The 15,577-nt window shown below is 33.6% G+C and overlaps 1 protein-coding gene across 6 annotated transcripts in view; it reads left to right on the forward strand.

The window, feature by feature from the left end:
* Nucleotides 1-15,577, forward strand: part of tai (basic helix-loop-helix family member taiman) — a 265,687-nt gene that overhangs the window by 149,388 nt on the left and 100,722 nt on the right. For all 6 annotated transcript variants that reach the window (XM_072532815.1, XM_072532816.1, XM_072532818.1 and 3 more), the window contains 2 exons: nt 7,490-7,805; nt 14,227-14,942. In XM_072532815.1, the coding sequence (XP_072388916.1) occupies nt 7,490-7,805; nt 14,227-14,942 (1,032 nt within the window). The remainder of the gene's footprint in view (nt 1-7,489; nt 7,806-14,226; nt 14,943-15,577) is intronic.

Consider the following 15,577-nt stretch of genomic DNA (forward strand, 5'->3'; position numbering starts at 1 on the left):
CATTCCTATGTCCTCGCGGCCGGTTCAGGATGATGAAAAATTTAAAGTTAAAAGGACACTGGTGTCCGCCGTTGCCCAGGCGGCGAATTTCAAATCGGACACCCGTGTCCGCCGTGGCGCTTAACCTGATGGGTTAACAGTTGCGATTAGAAGCTGGATAACCTTAATATGGACTCAAGAAAGTGTTAGATTGTAGAATTATAAATCTTAAAAACTCTCCAAAAATATTAGTATGCTAAAACTGAATCCGTATAAGGTGAATTAGAACAGATTTCATGAAGTTGAAATGTAGAAAAGGATAAAACGTTTGTATTCAAAAGCTGCTGTCGTATTATGTAACTCAAAAGCAAACCTTTTTGTATTCCATAAAAATAAAGGGATATTCTTTGTCCTAAAAAGAAATATAACAATAAGTTTTTAAGATACAAACCAATTATTATTTAAGGAATATCTCGAAACAACAATATATCGGGAATTATCAGTGTAGCTTTTATTACACATCAATGACGAAATTGATTTTATTAATATTGAAAGAAATACAGAATAATATAAAAAGGGTTCATTCTCATTATGGAAAAGTATCGTGTATCTCTCTTGACCCACTGAAAACACCATTGATACCTACCTGAATATAAAAATTATTAGCGTATCGAATAACGCAGGTGTCAGCTCTTCCAAAACTATTATATATGCTGAGGTAGTTAGAGGTGTTTGGTTCAATAACTAAAGAAGAAATTGGAAGGTATATTGGAAAACGAATCTTTTTCTACGAATCAGGTCTATTTTGTTGACATTAATAGATATTTTACGTCTAAAACACGAGTTTTATTAGAGGTGTCAATATTCTATGTCTATATACTGTTTGGATTATGTTAGTAGGAGTTCGGGATAGTTTTTTTTTTTAGATTTACCATTATTTCATATTAAATTAATTACTAAATTAAAGTAGATGTATATATAAAGATATATATATATATATATATATATATATATATATATATATATATATATATATATATATACACTTGAGTGCAAAAAAATCGACTCAAAATTATTTTGCGAAAGTACGTCTCCTGTTTCAATCCAAAAGGTGTAAATTTAATAATATTTATTGTACAATTATTATCCCCATTATTGAGTTTGAAAAAAGTTTTGGTTTTTGATAAATCGGGTGACGTATCACAAATAAATAATGCAATACGTAGAGAGGGGGTCAGAATTTGAATCATTGAAATCGACACGCACCGACTTAACACGTTCGGTTAACATCGTAGGCATCAATTTCCATAGCGATGCACTAAAACATGAGTCAATTAAGTTCGCAACTGCATAACGAATGGATACCACATCTGTCAAAGCTGCTTAAGCAGTAGCATTATTGAGAGAAGACCTGAGCCAGAGGGCCGTGGCAAATCGACTAAATTTAAGCCAATCTGCTATGTCCCGAGTATATCGTCGGTACCAAGATACTGGTGATTATGTCCGCCGACAAGGAGGAGGCCGTAAACGAACAACAACGGAGAGAGATGATCGATTTCTTGTATCTAAATCTCTGAGAAATCGACATTTGACTGGTGCGAATCTCAAAGAAGAGCCTAGAGAAGTCCGAGGTGTGGTTACTAGCGTTTGGACAGTCAGAACGAGACTTAAAGCAGCCAACCTGACACCAAAAAGGCAGCTACGAGTCCCAAGTTAACTGCAGCCCAGAAGTAAAGGCGATTAGAATTTGCTACCGAACATCTGGATTGGGACGACTATCAATGGAGTCAGGTATTATTCTCCGACGAAAGTAGGATCTGCCTACATGGCAAAGAAAAGAGGCATCGAGTCTATAGAAGGCCAGGAGAACGATTTGCTCAATGTTGTATACGAGAAATTGTGTCATATGGAGGCGGTTTTTGTATATTTTGGGCAGGCATTTCCATGGATGGGAAAACCGAGTTGGTTTTCGTGCCTGGTGGAGGACATGGTGGAGGTTTAACGGCGGATCGTTACATCAGAGATATTTTGGAGGAAATGTGGTTCCATACGTGGGATTTATTGGTGATGCCTTTATTTTATTGCATGATAATGCACGATGTTATACCGCACGAGTCACCACCACCTATCTGACTGAGATCGGTATACCTACAATAAACTGGCCTGCGTTGAGCCCGGACATAAATCCAATAGAGTATGTTTGGGATGAGCTTAAGCGAAGGGTCCGAAACAGAAATCATGTACCAAGGAGCCTAATGGAATTGAGGGCTGCGCTTAATGATGACTGGGAAACAATGCCTCAAGAATTTATTAGAAAAGTCATCCGATCCATGCGAAATCGACTGGAAAGTGTAATTAGGAATAAGGGTGGTAATATCAGATATTGAAAAATAAAAACATTTATTTCGTAATTGATGATTTCTCTGTTCATTACGTCTTTCTTGGGATAGTTCTAATGAAGAATATTTGAGAAACTCTGTTCGTATAGCATATTGTTTTTATAATGCGTTTTCCAAATAATGAAATAGCGGTTTTTCTAAGTTTAATAATAAAGTTACTGTTTGCACATTACATCTTGTTATTTTCATACTTTTTACATTAAAACACAAGGTGTAATCTCAAATATCGCTTTTGAGTCGATTGTTTTGCACTCAAGTGTATATATATATATATATATATATATATATATATATATATATATATATATATATATATATATATATATATATATATATTAATTAAATGAGAAGCTACAATTTTAGTATTTATTTAATTTATCAAAATGAGCTTAAACTCAAACAAAATTATTATGACTGAATAGGTATTTTCAATACCTTTCAATCGAGGTATCATTTGCCATAAGGTCCCATTTAAAATTATCTGTCACAGTGGCGCTGTAACGTCATCTGTCACTATTACGTCACCTGTTATGACTAGTTGAGAAGTCTACGTCTGTTTATTACCTCTTCAAATTTCACTTTTATAACAATAACCGTTCAACAGATAAGAGGGGGAACGGACTTTTGACGAGCACTGTATATTTACTTTAATTTTTAATTATTATTATATATAATTATTTACTTACAGAAAATTTAATAATTCAGAAGCCAGAGTTTTTTTCTCGAGATTAATCTTGGAAAATGATTAAAATCAAAAATTAAAATAAAACAATGCACTATATGAGATACAGAAATAAATTATTAAGGGAAATATAACAAAAAGGATATGACTTGGAAGAAGCTCAGACGGGAGTGGATCGATTCACTGGATTCAAATCATTAGTGAGATTTGGTTATGAACATCTCTAACATTGGGTTATTAGTTTTACGGCTTGTTACTTTCATGGAACAAAATCAACCGAGTGTAATATATTGCAACACCACGTGGACCCTGGTAACACAATAGTTTACATTTGCCATAATAACTAGAATAAATATACAAAGCAAACGTGCCTATTTTGCGTTTTTATCATTCTGACTACGCTAAAGTGTCATGATTGTTTTATAAAAAACTTCAGTGTAGTTTTCGCCAGTTGCACGAAGGAAGTTAAAGGATAACCAAAACGTGACAGTTGTTCAAATTTTCCGATTTTCCAACATTTTTTTAAATATACCAACGGATAGTGAAGTGTTTTCGTTTCGTTCGCAATTCGCAAAACCAAACATGACTTTGCACCAAAACATGTTCGTATTAAGCTTTTTTAATCAGTATTTACGGCTATTTGCTAACCAGATGGAATTGTAATGTTACTTATATAACTACTCATTTAGTACACACATATTTTTATTGACAGTACACACTTCCAAACGCATTTTTACAATTTTTTACTTTGTTGTGCTCAAATTTTCATCATCAGTTCTTTATTACTTTTTCTTGGCCTCTATTAGCATATTATTCTGTTACATTATGCAATGGCTTTCCTTTTTTTTTTTCTTCATTTATCTTTATCCTCAGATATAAATTTCAGACATCGTTCCGTCTTACTACACTAGTACCATCTTTTCTTTCATCGTTCTTTGTGTTTTCTTAATAATTCAGACAACCTTATATCATCATATTAAAAAAATAGCTTTAATTTGATATAAAAATATGTACGTACATCATGAGCAGCGTATTTTGTTGAGCAATGTATTCTATTCTTAAATTTATGTATTCATCATTGGGATTCTGACAGAAATCTGTTCATTTCACTCAGTTCTTTAAGAACCATTCTGATTAGCCAGAAGTAATTGTACAGTAAAAATCGTGGGTATCTATTAATTTTGGCTTTGTTACTTTTGGTTTGTTATGATTAAGACGATTAGGAATTTTTGTTAGCTTTTCAGCTAAAATTTTAGATATCCTACTTTTTTTTCAGATTTCTATGCTTATTTTTGGTTTTTAACACTAGTTTCTGACATGAAAAGTTGATCTTATTTTATATTATTTCATTCAAGCCATCCAAAAATTTCCTATGTTTAACGCGTATCCTTATACTAAATAATTAATTTAATTGTAATTTTTTCTGCTGGTGATTTTAATACAGATGCATTCGTACGTTTTCCTGCCATGGTATTCGAAAAATGCGGAGATACACTCATGCGAACTTGTCAACTATTTTAATGCTTTGCATTAAAACTATTCAACACTTTCAGCTTTCAGTTGATCTCAGTATAGTAGCTTGTAGTGTCAGCTATTTGTCATTTTCGTGCTTCAAGATGGAAGCCGAAAAATAATCTAACCTAACGTAACCTTACATTTTTGCCTGACACCAGTTCTGATGATTAGATGCAAAGGTATATTACTTTATGAGGCGGAGAAGCATGACTTTTCTTGACGCGCCCGATATTACGCGCCGAACGAAGTGAGGCGCGTAATAGAGGGCAAGTCAAGAAAAGTCGCTTCTTTGCCGAATAAAGTATACTATTTTTTCTTCAAACGTAGCAATTTTCAACCATAAATAGTACAATTCATGCGCTATTTTTACTCGAAATTAACTGTGACAACTATCAAAGTCGTCTAGATGTTAGAAATTAAAATAATTAAGTCGTCGGTGGGATTTGCGTCTCCCTGGTTACAGTTGTTTGACAGTTGTTTGCAATTATTAACGACAGCTTATTGTTGTTGCAACCGCAAGCGCAAATTTAGTGCGAAAATGGAAAACCTAAACGAAATTGAGTCCGCGGCTAATGATGCAGTAGCACGTTTGGGGCCCTCCAAGTCCGATAAGAACGATAATGCTCAAAAAATTTTAAACCCACATGATTCGCCAACATCGGGAACGATTGCTGAAAGTTGTTCTCGACCATCAGTATCATTCAACAATTACCAATGCGTATCAAGAGTCGGGAACATTTTTGCACGGTTTCAATTTTGAAAATGCCTCATTAACTAATTGTACTTTTAATATTACTATAAATAAAAATGATGTTTAATTGTTGTTAATGACATTTGTATTGTTGCTTTGTGACATGTTTCATATTGTTGCCATGACAACATTTTTCCCTCCGCCGTAAAGAAATGGGAAAAAAAATGCTGCCGGCGGAGACATCAAACTTTGACAGGATCAAGTTAGATAAGTAATGTCATCATTATTTGACGTTTGAAGAAAAAAATTGTTTAACACAATCATAAATTCATAAATCATAACGCTTCTATCGGGCCAGCGCTGCCCTGGATTATGCTATTTTAAATCATTTATCACTCTCTCCTTCCGATACATACTTTGGTGAATATTAAAAAGTGAGAGCTATTTATATTCTTTTGTAACGAAATTTCTCTATTGTAAACTAAAACAAGTATTTAATTAAGGTATTTGAATTGGAAGGAACAGCTTATTATGTTTATTTTACTTCCGATACGAACAAGTTGACGTTTTCCATGACGTATGTTTGAATTATTTATTGACTTAGCTTTTCAAAAATTAACTGTTTATAGTTGCTATAGAATTTCCATAAAATCCGTTGCACCTTATCGATCAGCTGTTTCAAGTGTATGTCATCACGGCTATACAGCTATTATAGAGCGAATTAAATAGGATTATTTTGATATTATGGATACTTCTTGCTTTTGATTTTGTAAAGTATATATTTCTTTTTATAAAATACCCCGACACTTTTCACAAATCACTCCGTAACAGAGAAAATATATTACATATTAATATAGATTATAAAATTATAAGAGACAGCATATATGTAATATAATATTAAAACGTTCCATAAAATTCTGTTAAATTTGAGGTTAGGCGTTTTTACATAACGTCATTCATCTAACATTAAATTTAAATTTGAACTCACCGCTGTCTTTTTTGGAATGCAAATAAAAAACTGCAAGCTATAGTTAGAATTACAAAGAATTTATTTCCAAGAAATTTGATATTTTCTTTCTTGGGTAGGATGTCTGAGAATTGAGATAATGATTAAATGACGGGTTTCTGTTGTTTGTTAATTTAATGGGATAATTGTTGGACGAACTTTTGTAATTATAAATAAAAAGTAATAGAAAAATGCTGTCTGTTAATTGACAATTACTATGCATTAATGTTGTTTATCTTGAGGCAACGGCCAGTTGTAAAATGGGATGTGATGTTATATTTTAACTTCTGCAAGCGCGATGGAAAGGAAACTTATAATATCGTTTAGTTATTTTTTAGTCCTTATCACTTTTTAATGCCTCTATTCTCTTTCATTCGACTGATATCGCTGTTCATTTCTCTTTTTCTTTCTTGCATCCATTCGGTAATCTTGTTTATTCTCCATATGTCGCTAATCTCATTATTTCTTGTTGTTTCTGGTGGTGTTTTTCCGGTTATTCTTCTTATTTCATTTGTCTCTAAATATCTTTTTATCGCGCTTGTGTCTGGTCTTGTTTCTCCGGAATATGTGTCGTCTCGGGGGAAAAGTGACTGCTAACATGTCTTTCTGCCTCGTAGGCTCTGTAAGGGGCTTCGTGCATGGAAGGCGAAGTACCCCCTTACTTATGTCCATCTCTCTTCGGACTTTGGGTATCTTCTTAACAAAGACTAGCTAATTTCTTACAATGCAAATAAAACAACCTTTTTTGACTTGTCATATTTAGGTATTCATGTCACCGAGCACTCTGTCTTCTAGGACTTCGAAAAACTGGTCTTTTTCGTCTTCAGATTTGTCATCAATCGGGGCAAGTGCGTTAATCAAATTGTAAGTAAAGAATTTCCCTTCAAAGCGGAACTAGCACATTCTTTGGCTGTAGGCTTTAAAATTAATAACAAACGGTTTGGTCCTCTGGTTTATAATGAACGCCACTCATCTATATGTTGCAGCTATAAGACTGCAGAATTTCATTGCAGCTATAATACATGCCATGCCATGTCCAAGGATAGCAGTTCCCGTCCATCGCATTTCCTGTAGTGCTAAGATTACTAATATGTATCAGATATCTTATTAGTTTCAAAAAAGAGCAACAGTTTTGTATAAAAGCCATTTAATTTTTAATTTGAATAATTATTTTTTGTAGTTATAGCATTATTAAAGATGATATATTTTATTTTCAGAAATAAGTGCAATAATGAGAAGCGTCGCCGAGAACAAGAAAACATCTACATAGAGGAATTGGCTGAGCTGATTTCGGCAAATTTCGGGGACATGAGCTCGTTGTCGGTGAAGCCGGATAAGTGCGCCATTCTACAAGAAGCTGTTAACCAAATACGAAGTATAAAGCAGCAGGAAAGCGCTACCCAATCTTCGGATCCCGTTCAACAAGGGGAGGTTTCGTCTTCCAGGCCGACGATACTCTCCAACGACGTTTATGGTCCTTTATTGCTGGAGGCTTTGGAAGGATTCCTGTTTGTTATTAATAGTGAAGGCAAGGTAGGTATTATTTGTTTCTACAGTTAAAATCAGTAAGTTATTTGTCAATGTCCCTGTTATGCATATTTTTACGTCGGAAGTACGCACACTTTTGGTAATATATATAAACTTTTGTTTGTATAAATCACAAAATATAAACAATGCTTATGACTGAGCATCTTCAGCTGAGGAGAAGATGAACGATATTTTCATCGTACAGGAAAAGCGACGTGGTTAAATACACTGCCATGCATGTCCATTGTGAATGTAAAATACTTTGTGATATAATGAGCCAGATATACACAACCAGATGTGAGTCATAATTTAATAAGTATTAAGTCAGGAGAGAATTAAATCCCTGTAAGACAGTGGTTGGTTTCATCAAGAAAACAGAACTTATTGATGGAGTTTATTCAAAAGGCAGAGTTTACTACACTGACCAGTTTATTCCATGACTAAAGACTTGTTTACACGAGTAGAGTTGTGAGGAGAGTATAGTAGCGAGTAGAGTCGACTCTACTCGCTACTCTACCAAAAATGGCTTGATACCGTTCACACGAGGAGAGTTACAAGTATAGTACTTATGCTAGTATACTGTGGAGTAGGTGTTTGTTTAGTACAAAATGAATTTAAGAAAAAGAAAATTGATTCAAAATTGTTTAGATACTGTTGCAAATGCATTTGTAACTGAGGTCGCTTTGTAACAAAGAAAAGAGTGGATGAGAGAGTGGCTTAAAAGAAGGAATACACACGGGGCCTCAGCTCTTTTACCTTGATAAGAATACATTTTTTATTTCTTATTGTATTTTTTATTAACAAGTAATAAAAACCTGTAACTTGCCCGTGAGCCTTCAGTTTTCTTGTTTCTTTTTGCACCTTTCATGATTGCTTCCATAGGAGTGAACCATTTCACGTTCGGAACGTATACATCGGCTAAACCTGAACCCCATTTTTTTGATTCTTGTATTTTTAAACACTCTTGATTATAAGTGCACCTTATATTCTTAATTTTTTGCTTGAGCTCGTTTACTCCAAAGCCCCCTTTTGCTATTCTTTCGACGATTTTATCCTCCGCAGCTTGCCTCATACTTTTATTTCTGTAGTGTACACTACCTAAATTCCATAAACACTGGTATTCGCCATACATCTCTACAAGTTTTAAAGGGAAAGTGAAATGAAGTTCATCTTCGGTGAACTTAATTTTCACTATTTACACAAAACACAACTCCAGACGGAATGACAGCGTCCCTATGCTCTCTCCTACCTACTCTACTCTACCAGAATTGACCGCGTTCCATGGGTAGAGTGCGCAGGCGAGTGGATATTTTGGCGGTGGTGGTGGTAGTAGAGTAGAGTTACTTTGCCACATGTTGCTAGTCACTCTACTCTACCAAGTACTATGCACTCTACTTGCTACTCTACTGCGCTGAGCGTTTTTACGGGTAGAGTTACTCTACTCTACCAAGTACTTGCATCATTACTCTACCCGTGTAAACGGGTCTTAAGCTCCGGAGACCAGAACACTTCCGTTTTTGCTTAAAAACCTTTTTCTTTGGAAATTCTCTCATAAAGAAAATATTTGGTGTAATTCTAAATCTAATATCTCTGTATTTTTTTAAATGTCCATTAACGTTCTTCAAAATCACCACGGTGATTTGATATTTAGAAGTAAAAAAAATAATAATTCAAATATTCGAGAGGTTATAACGATTTTCTGTACTCGTTACAGCCCCACCTTCTGCAACAGTTTTAATGTTATGACTCTCGATCATATACCAAATCAACATAAATTCGAATTGTAGAATAGGTTTTATTAATTGGTTTATCGTGACCGAGCCGAGTGTTGCGCTAGTATTCCTCTGTGTTCCATTGTAATCATTCGAATCAGCCGAATCAATCTTGCAACTAATAACTTTCCTTCACATTTCTCACGTTTCAGTGTCAAACAGAATCCTATTAATCTAGTTACGTCTATACCTACGTTTGTACATTGTTTTCATATGAACAATATTAGGTTAAGGACACGGGGGACGTTAGATAAACTGTGAAAATGTTTTAAATTTAGAAATGAAAATGACTAAGTGTAAAGTAATAACATTACTTTTTACTTTTATTATTCACTCGCATTATCCGTTTCCATTTATATTTATATGTATATATATATATATATATATATATATATATATATATATATATATATATATATATGTATGGAAAAAAAATATGTGACATAGGGCTCGCATTATGGCTTGCTCGTACAACGCAAAGGACTCGCAAAAAATATTATATGGACTTGTGTGTCCGAGAGAATAACATGTAACCACATGTCTGTGATAGACCCGTAAGCACTATTGACAGTCTTATCTGTACATTATTGCCGAAAGAAAGTTTATTTTTTAGATGGTCTGGAGAAATATTTCAACGCTGTGATTACAATTATAAAAGCAGTTTCATATCTTAAATTAAATCAACAGTTTCTTTATTTTAATTAATAAATTTAATAAGAATTTAAATAATAAATTCTTAACGGCATAAATTAAAACAATTTATTTTAAAAAATAACAATTTTATAACTTTAATTAAAACCATTTTAAATTAAATTTTCAAAAAGTCCCAACAGGTTTAGCCAAGCAGTAGCCCAATCTATAGTATAATTGTCTTCGGATGTTCGACAACATTTCGGGTATTATGCTTTGAAAGGCCTGAATGATTTTTTGACGTAATTCGTCTAAATTTTCGGCACGTTCATGCTCGTGTCGGTAAATTTGTTGCTTCACATAACCCCATACGAAAAAGTCCAAAGGTGCAAGATCAGGAGAGCGAGGTGGCATTTTTATTATAAGGCTTCATTCCCCCCTAAAACAAATTAAAAATTTCCTGACGGAGACAATGGAATAGTGACAGAGGTGCTCAAACTGAAAATAAAATAATCTAGGCTTTGACAAACTTTTCACCGAATCATCTACCTAGGAAAAACCCCTTCTCAGTGGAAAAATGCAGTCATTGTTTTATTACACAAGAAATGAAACCTAACAGGCCTAAAACGCCATCACCTTATCAGTTTGCTAAATTAAATCAAAATGGAGGCTAAGGTGACTTCAGTTAGACACAGTTACTAGTGATAAAGAAGCTGATAGAGAAGTCTGGAGTATACAACAAATCATTGGCACTGATAATAGTGGAGAGAAAATCAAACAGCATTGACTAAATATGTTGATAATGAAGGCTTCATTCAGTTATCAAATCGCTCTAGTTTTTCTTCTGACTTGTTTTGCCGTATGTGCCTAAGCTTGTATGACATTGATGTTAACTTTTTTAAGCAACTGAATAAATATGACTCGGAGATTAGAAACAGCAGCTCTTCATGGAAACTCATGTAATAATAATAAACTGTAGTAGAATTAAAGTTTATTATCGTTATATTTAGTTTGTTTTATAAAAGAGTTTAAAAGGAAATATAGTTTTTAGCACATGTATTTCGACAACTACGATGAGGTTTATTTTAACAAAAATGGGACAATGGAAATACCAATTGTCTATGTCTATACATATACTTAAAAATGCATGGATTCTTTTGTCAATATCAGTATAGGCCTTATCAAAGGCTTGGAACTAAAATTTAATGGTATGGCTTTTCTAATTGTCTTTTCGTTTGAAATCATTTCTATGAATTTTTTGCCTGGTCCACATTTTCGGTCTCACATTAATATTCAATATAATTAGACCAGAGAGATTGAAATTTTCCGAATACACTAGGGACTGTAGGTTAAAGCAAGTGATTTTTATTTATTATTGAAATTTTTTACTGAAAAAACATAAAACACTTTCAATTTTAAAGTTAATAAAGCCATTTCTGTTAAGAAAAAACGGTTTTTTCTTCATAAATGTTAAGAACTTATGCATATTTTTCATAATGATACTGATTCTGCGAAAAAATTTGATAATGATGAAAATATTTAAATGACTAAAAAAGCTTATATAATAATAACGATAAAAAAAGTAATATTTAGCAAAATAAATGTTTATAAAAAATTGTTTAAAACAAATTACGGGTTAAATAAATAATTGAAGAAATAACTGATTGTATATTTGTAGTCTACGCGAAAAGCTACCCCAAATTAAAAAAAAACTATTAATAAAACTAGAAAAAAAAAGACTATGATAAATTTGATGTTAATAGTTGATTTTCTGAAAATAGTAAAATCAACGATCAAACAGCCACCAACGCATCAACCCTTCATCGAATTTTTAGAGTAATCTTTGAGAATTTTTGCACATTGAAATTTCAGCTTTGTCAAATCGCGTTTATTGCATTTCTTAATTGTTATAAATAATTACCCAGTGAATTTTTGAAAAAAAAAAAAGCTAACTTTTCTCCGAAGGGTCGTTGGGCATTTTTAAATTCATGAAAAAAATAATTTTCTACGTATTAATGGGTCTGAGGTATCGTTAAATTGAAAATTCTTGCAAATTAATTTAACAATATATAACATAAACTTGTTGGTCAGCAAGGGATTGCATTTGTAAATATAAGTCACCTGTAGCAATTTTTCACTTGTAAAATCCTTCTAGACTCACTAGTTTACGCATAATAATGTTGCAAAAAATAACTGCTTGGATAAACTAATTCAATTTTACAATAAACTATTAAGCGAAACTTTTATAACTTATAACTAACGACATATCTAAAACTTTCACAAAAATTAGACCTTTTTATGCATTTTTAACAATGTTATTAATAATTATTTAAAAAAACTATTGTTTCCAATTTGTTATACAAAACATTAACAAAAATGACTTTAATAACTCTCTAATTGTAAGTTTTTGCACGCCTTTTCAGTAAAAAAAAATTCAATATTAACTAAAATTCACTGGCTTAACCTACTAGTCTTTACTGTATTATAATCGAAGTCCTAATTTCTTTATATTGTTTATAAATGAAAAATGACAGAAAACTTTTTCCCTTTTTTAATTCTTCTTCTTCTTCTACGGCACTACAGCCCAAAATGAGCCTTGGCCTCCTTTATTTTTTGCCTCCACCCTTGTCTGTCTGTGGCTGCTCTTCTCCATACACGGACTCCTAAAAGTGCTTGTGCGTCGCTGCTTACTGTGTCTTCCCAGCGCTTTCTTGGCTTTCCAACTGGTCTCTTTCCCTGCATTCTGGCGTTCAGTGCTCGTTTTGGTAGCCTATCCTCTCCCATTCGTATCACATGTCCGGCCCATTGCAATCTGTGTATTCTAATGAAGTCTGACAGGGGTGTTTCCTTATACAGTTGATAGAGCTCGTTGTTATATCGAATTCTGAAGATTCCGTTTTCCCTCACAGGTCCTAGTATTCTCCTCAGTACTTTTCTTTCGAATGTGTCGAGTTTGTTTTTGGATGTTTCTTTCAGGACCCATGCTTCGCTGCCATAACATGCTATTGGCCGAATTAAAGTTTTATAGATTCTCATCTTTGTATTTCGGTGGACACTTTTAGACCGAAATATATGGGAGAGGGCAAAATAAGCTTTGTTTGCCTGCGTTATCCTTTTTCGTATTTCTCCATCCTTGCTCCATCGGCATATATTTCTACTCCCAGGTATGTAAACTTTCCAACCGTTTCAATGTCATCTTCATACATAATGTTTTGTGGGATTATATTTCTTCTCGTCTGTACCATTATTTTTGTTTTTTCTGTGTTAATTTCCAGACCTAGCCTTTTCGTTTGTGTTTTTAACTCTGCGTATGCTTCCTGTGCTCCTGTTGATGTTCTACTCATAATATTAATATCATCGACGTAGGCAGCCAGTTGAACCGTTTTATTGGTCAGTAGGTTTTCTCGTCCAGTTTGCATTTGCCTAACCGCATACTCCAGTGCCAGGTTAAACAATGTTGGTGCCAGCCCATCTCCCTGCTTTAGTCCCTGCGAGATTTTGAAAAAGTCTGTCCGGTTGTTTTGTATCCGTACACATGCCTGAGTTTCATCCATTGTGGCTTTAATGAGTCTAATCAGCTTATGTGGTATTGCTAATTCTGCCAATATATAGTATAGTCTGTCCCTTTTGACTGAATCGTATGCCTGTTTGAAGTCTACAAACTACAGTCTCTTTTTTAATTATCATGTACTAATCATAAGAAAATTGACTAAGATTAACTCCTAGATACGTGTTAATGAGTGTCCTGGGAAGGGTGTTTTTTCACTAATTCCCCTGGTCGATAAATACAATTTAATCAGGTGTTACCGTTTGTAAAAAGATAATCTTTTGAGTTTATGTATCAGCTCCTTTTAGTTCGTGGGTTGAAGTTTATACATAGATACTAGTGTCGTTCATATCTCGAAACTATTCTAGTATTTTCCAATATACTACCTCTATTCTAGTTATATCTTATAACTAATTATTATTAAGTTTTATCTATTAATAAAATGTTTATCTGAGATTAAATAAACTTTTATTTGCAGGTTGAACATGTAACCGAGAACGTCTCCAATTATATAAAATTTACAAAAGACGAAGTATTGGGCAGCAGCATTTATAATTTCATCCATCATGGGGACCACGCTAAATTCCATTCGAGCCTTCTGCCCATGACCATTGAATGGGGCAATGAGCAGCAAGTAAACAACAAATCAAAATCTATAGATATAAGGCTTCTTGTGAAGCCTCCCGATGACCTAGATAAAACCATAGAAGAAAAGCAACAAAGAGTCAGTAGTTACGAGTTGATGCATATATCGAGTACCCAATTAAAAGATCACTTATCGGTATCAGAAGAGGACGGAAGTGACAGTGGTCCGTGTTTGTTGTGCGTCGCGTCTAGGATTTCTCATAGGGACAAAACTACTTGCAGTATAGAACAGTTTACTACAAAATTGGACATTACGGGAAAGGTTATTTGTGTAGATACTTCGGGTTTAACGGATACTTTGGCGCAGTACATCAAAAAGGAACTAAAAAATAGACCGTTGCGGGAATTGGTACCGCAACAGGAGGTGCACAAAGTTACAGCTCATCTTAGAGAAACTCTCAGTTTAGGACAGTCTTCTAGTTCAATCTATAGGTTGCAAATCGGAGCGGACAAGTTGATACAAGTTCAAACTAAGTCAAAATTATTTAAAACCAACCCGCACGCGAACACCGATTCGGATTTTATTATGGCAACACACTCTGTGATTGGGTAAGTAAACACAATATTATTGGTAATTAGTACTAAATCTAATTAATAATTTCAATTCATTTCGAAGATTTATTAAAAGTGGATTGAGCCAAGAGCCTCTTCTCAATATGGTCTTAAATGAACAAATGTTTAGTATCTGTCGTCAACAAATAGTTTGTATATTATAATAACCCTTAGTCTCCTGACGGTACCACCAAATTTTGGTACCCTTATACCTGAAGCAGATTATAATTTCACGATCTGTTTAAATAAATTTAATAATACTTACCACATAACCGTAGTTTTCAGCTGATGTTTAAAACTTTAATGTTATTCAAACGATTTCGTTTTAAAGACTTGTACTCGAAAGGATCGTCATCAATAAAAAGCTTTTAGCTTATTGTAAAAATGGATGACCAATAAAATAAGGCGGACTTAAAAGTACCGCCGGGAAGTAACTGTCAAAAAAAATCTAAACGTCGTGGGAGACTAAGGATTAGGAGAGTTCTGTACCCTGGAATAAAAAATGGTCAACTCCATTTTTTACAACCATTTAGATAAACACGTGTATGTGACAAACACAGTAGACTGGCATTTCGTGATACATTATTATTTTCTTACTAATATATGAGTGTAATTTATTAAAGAACAACATC

Source organism: Diabrotica undecimpunctata, chromosome 5, assembly GCF_040954645.1.
Source record: "Diabrotica undecimpunctata isolate CICGRU chromosome 5, icDiaUnde3, whole genome shotgun sequence".
In the NCBI taxonomy this organism is placed as follows: domain Eukaryota; kingdom Metazoa; phylum Arthropoda; class Insecta; order Coleoptera; family Chrysomelidae; genus Diabrotica; species Diabrotica undecimpunctata.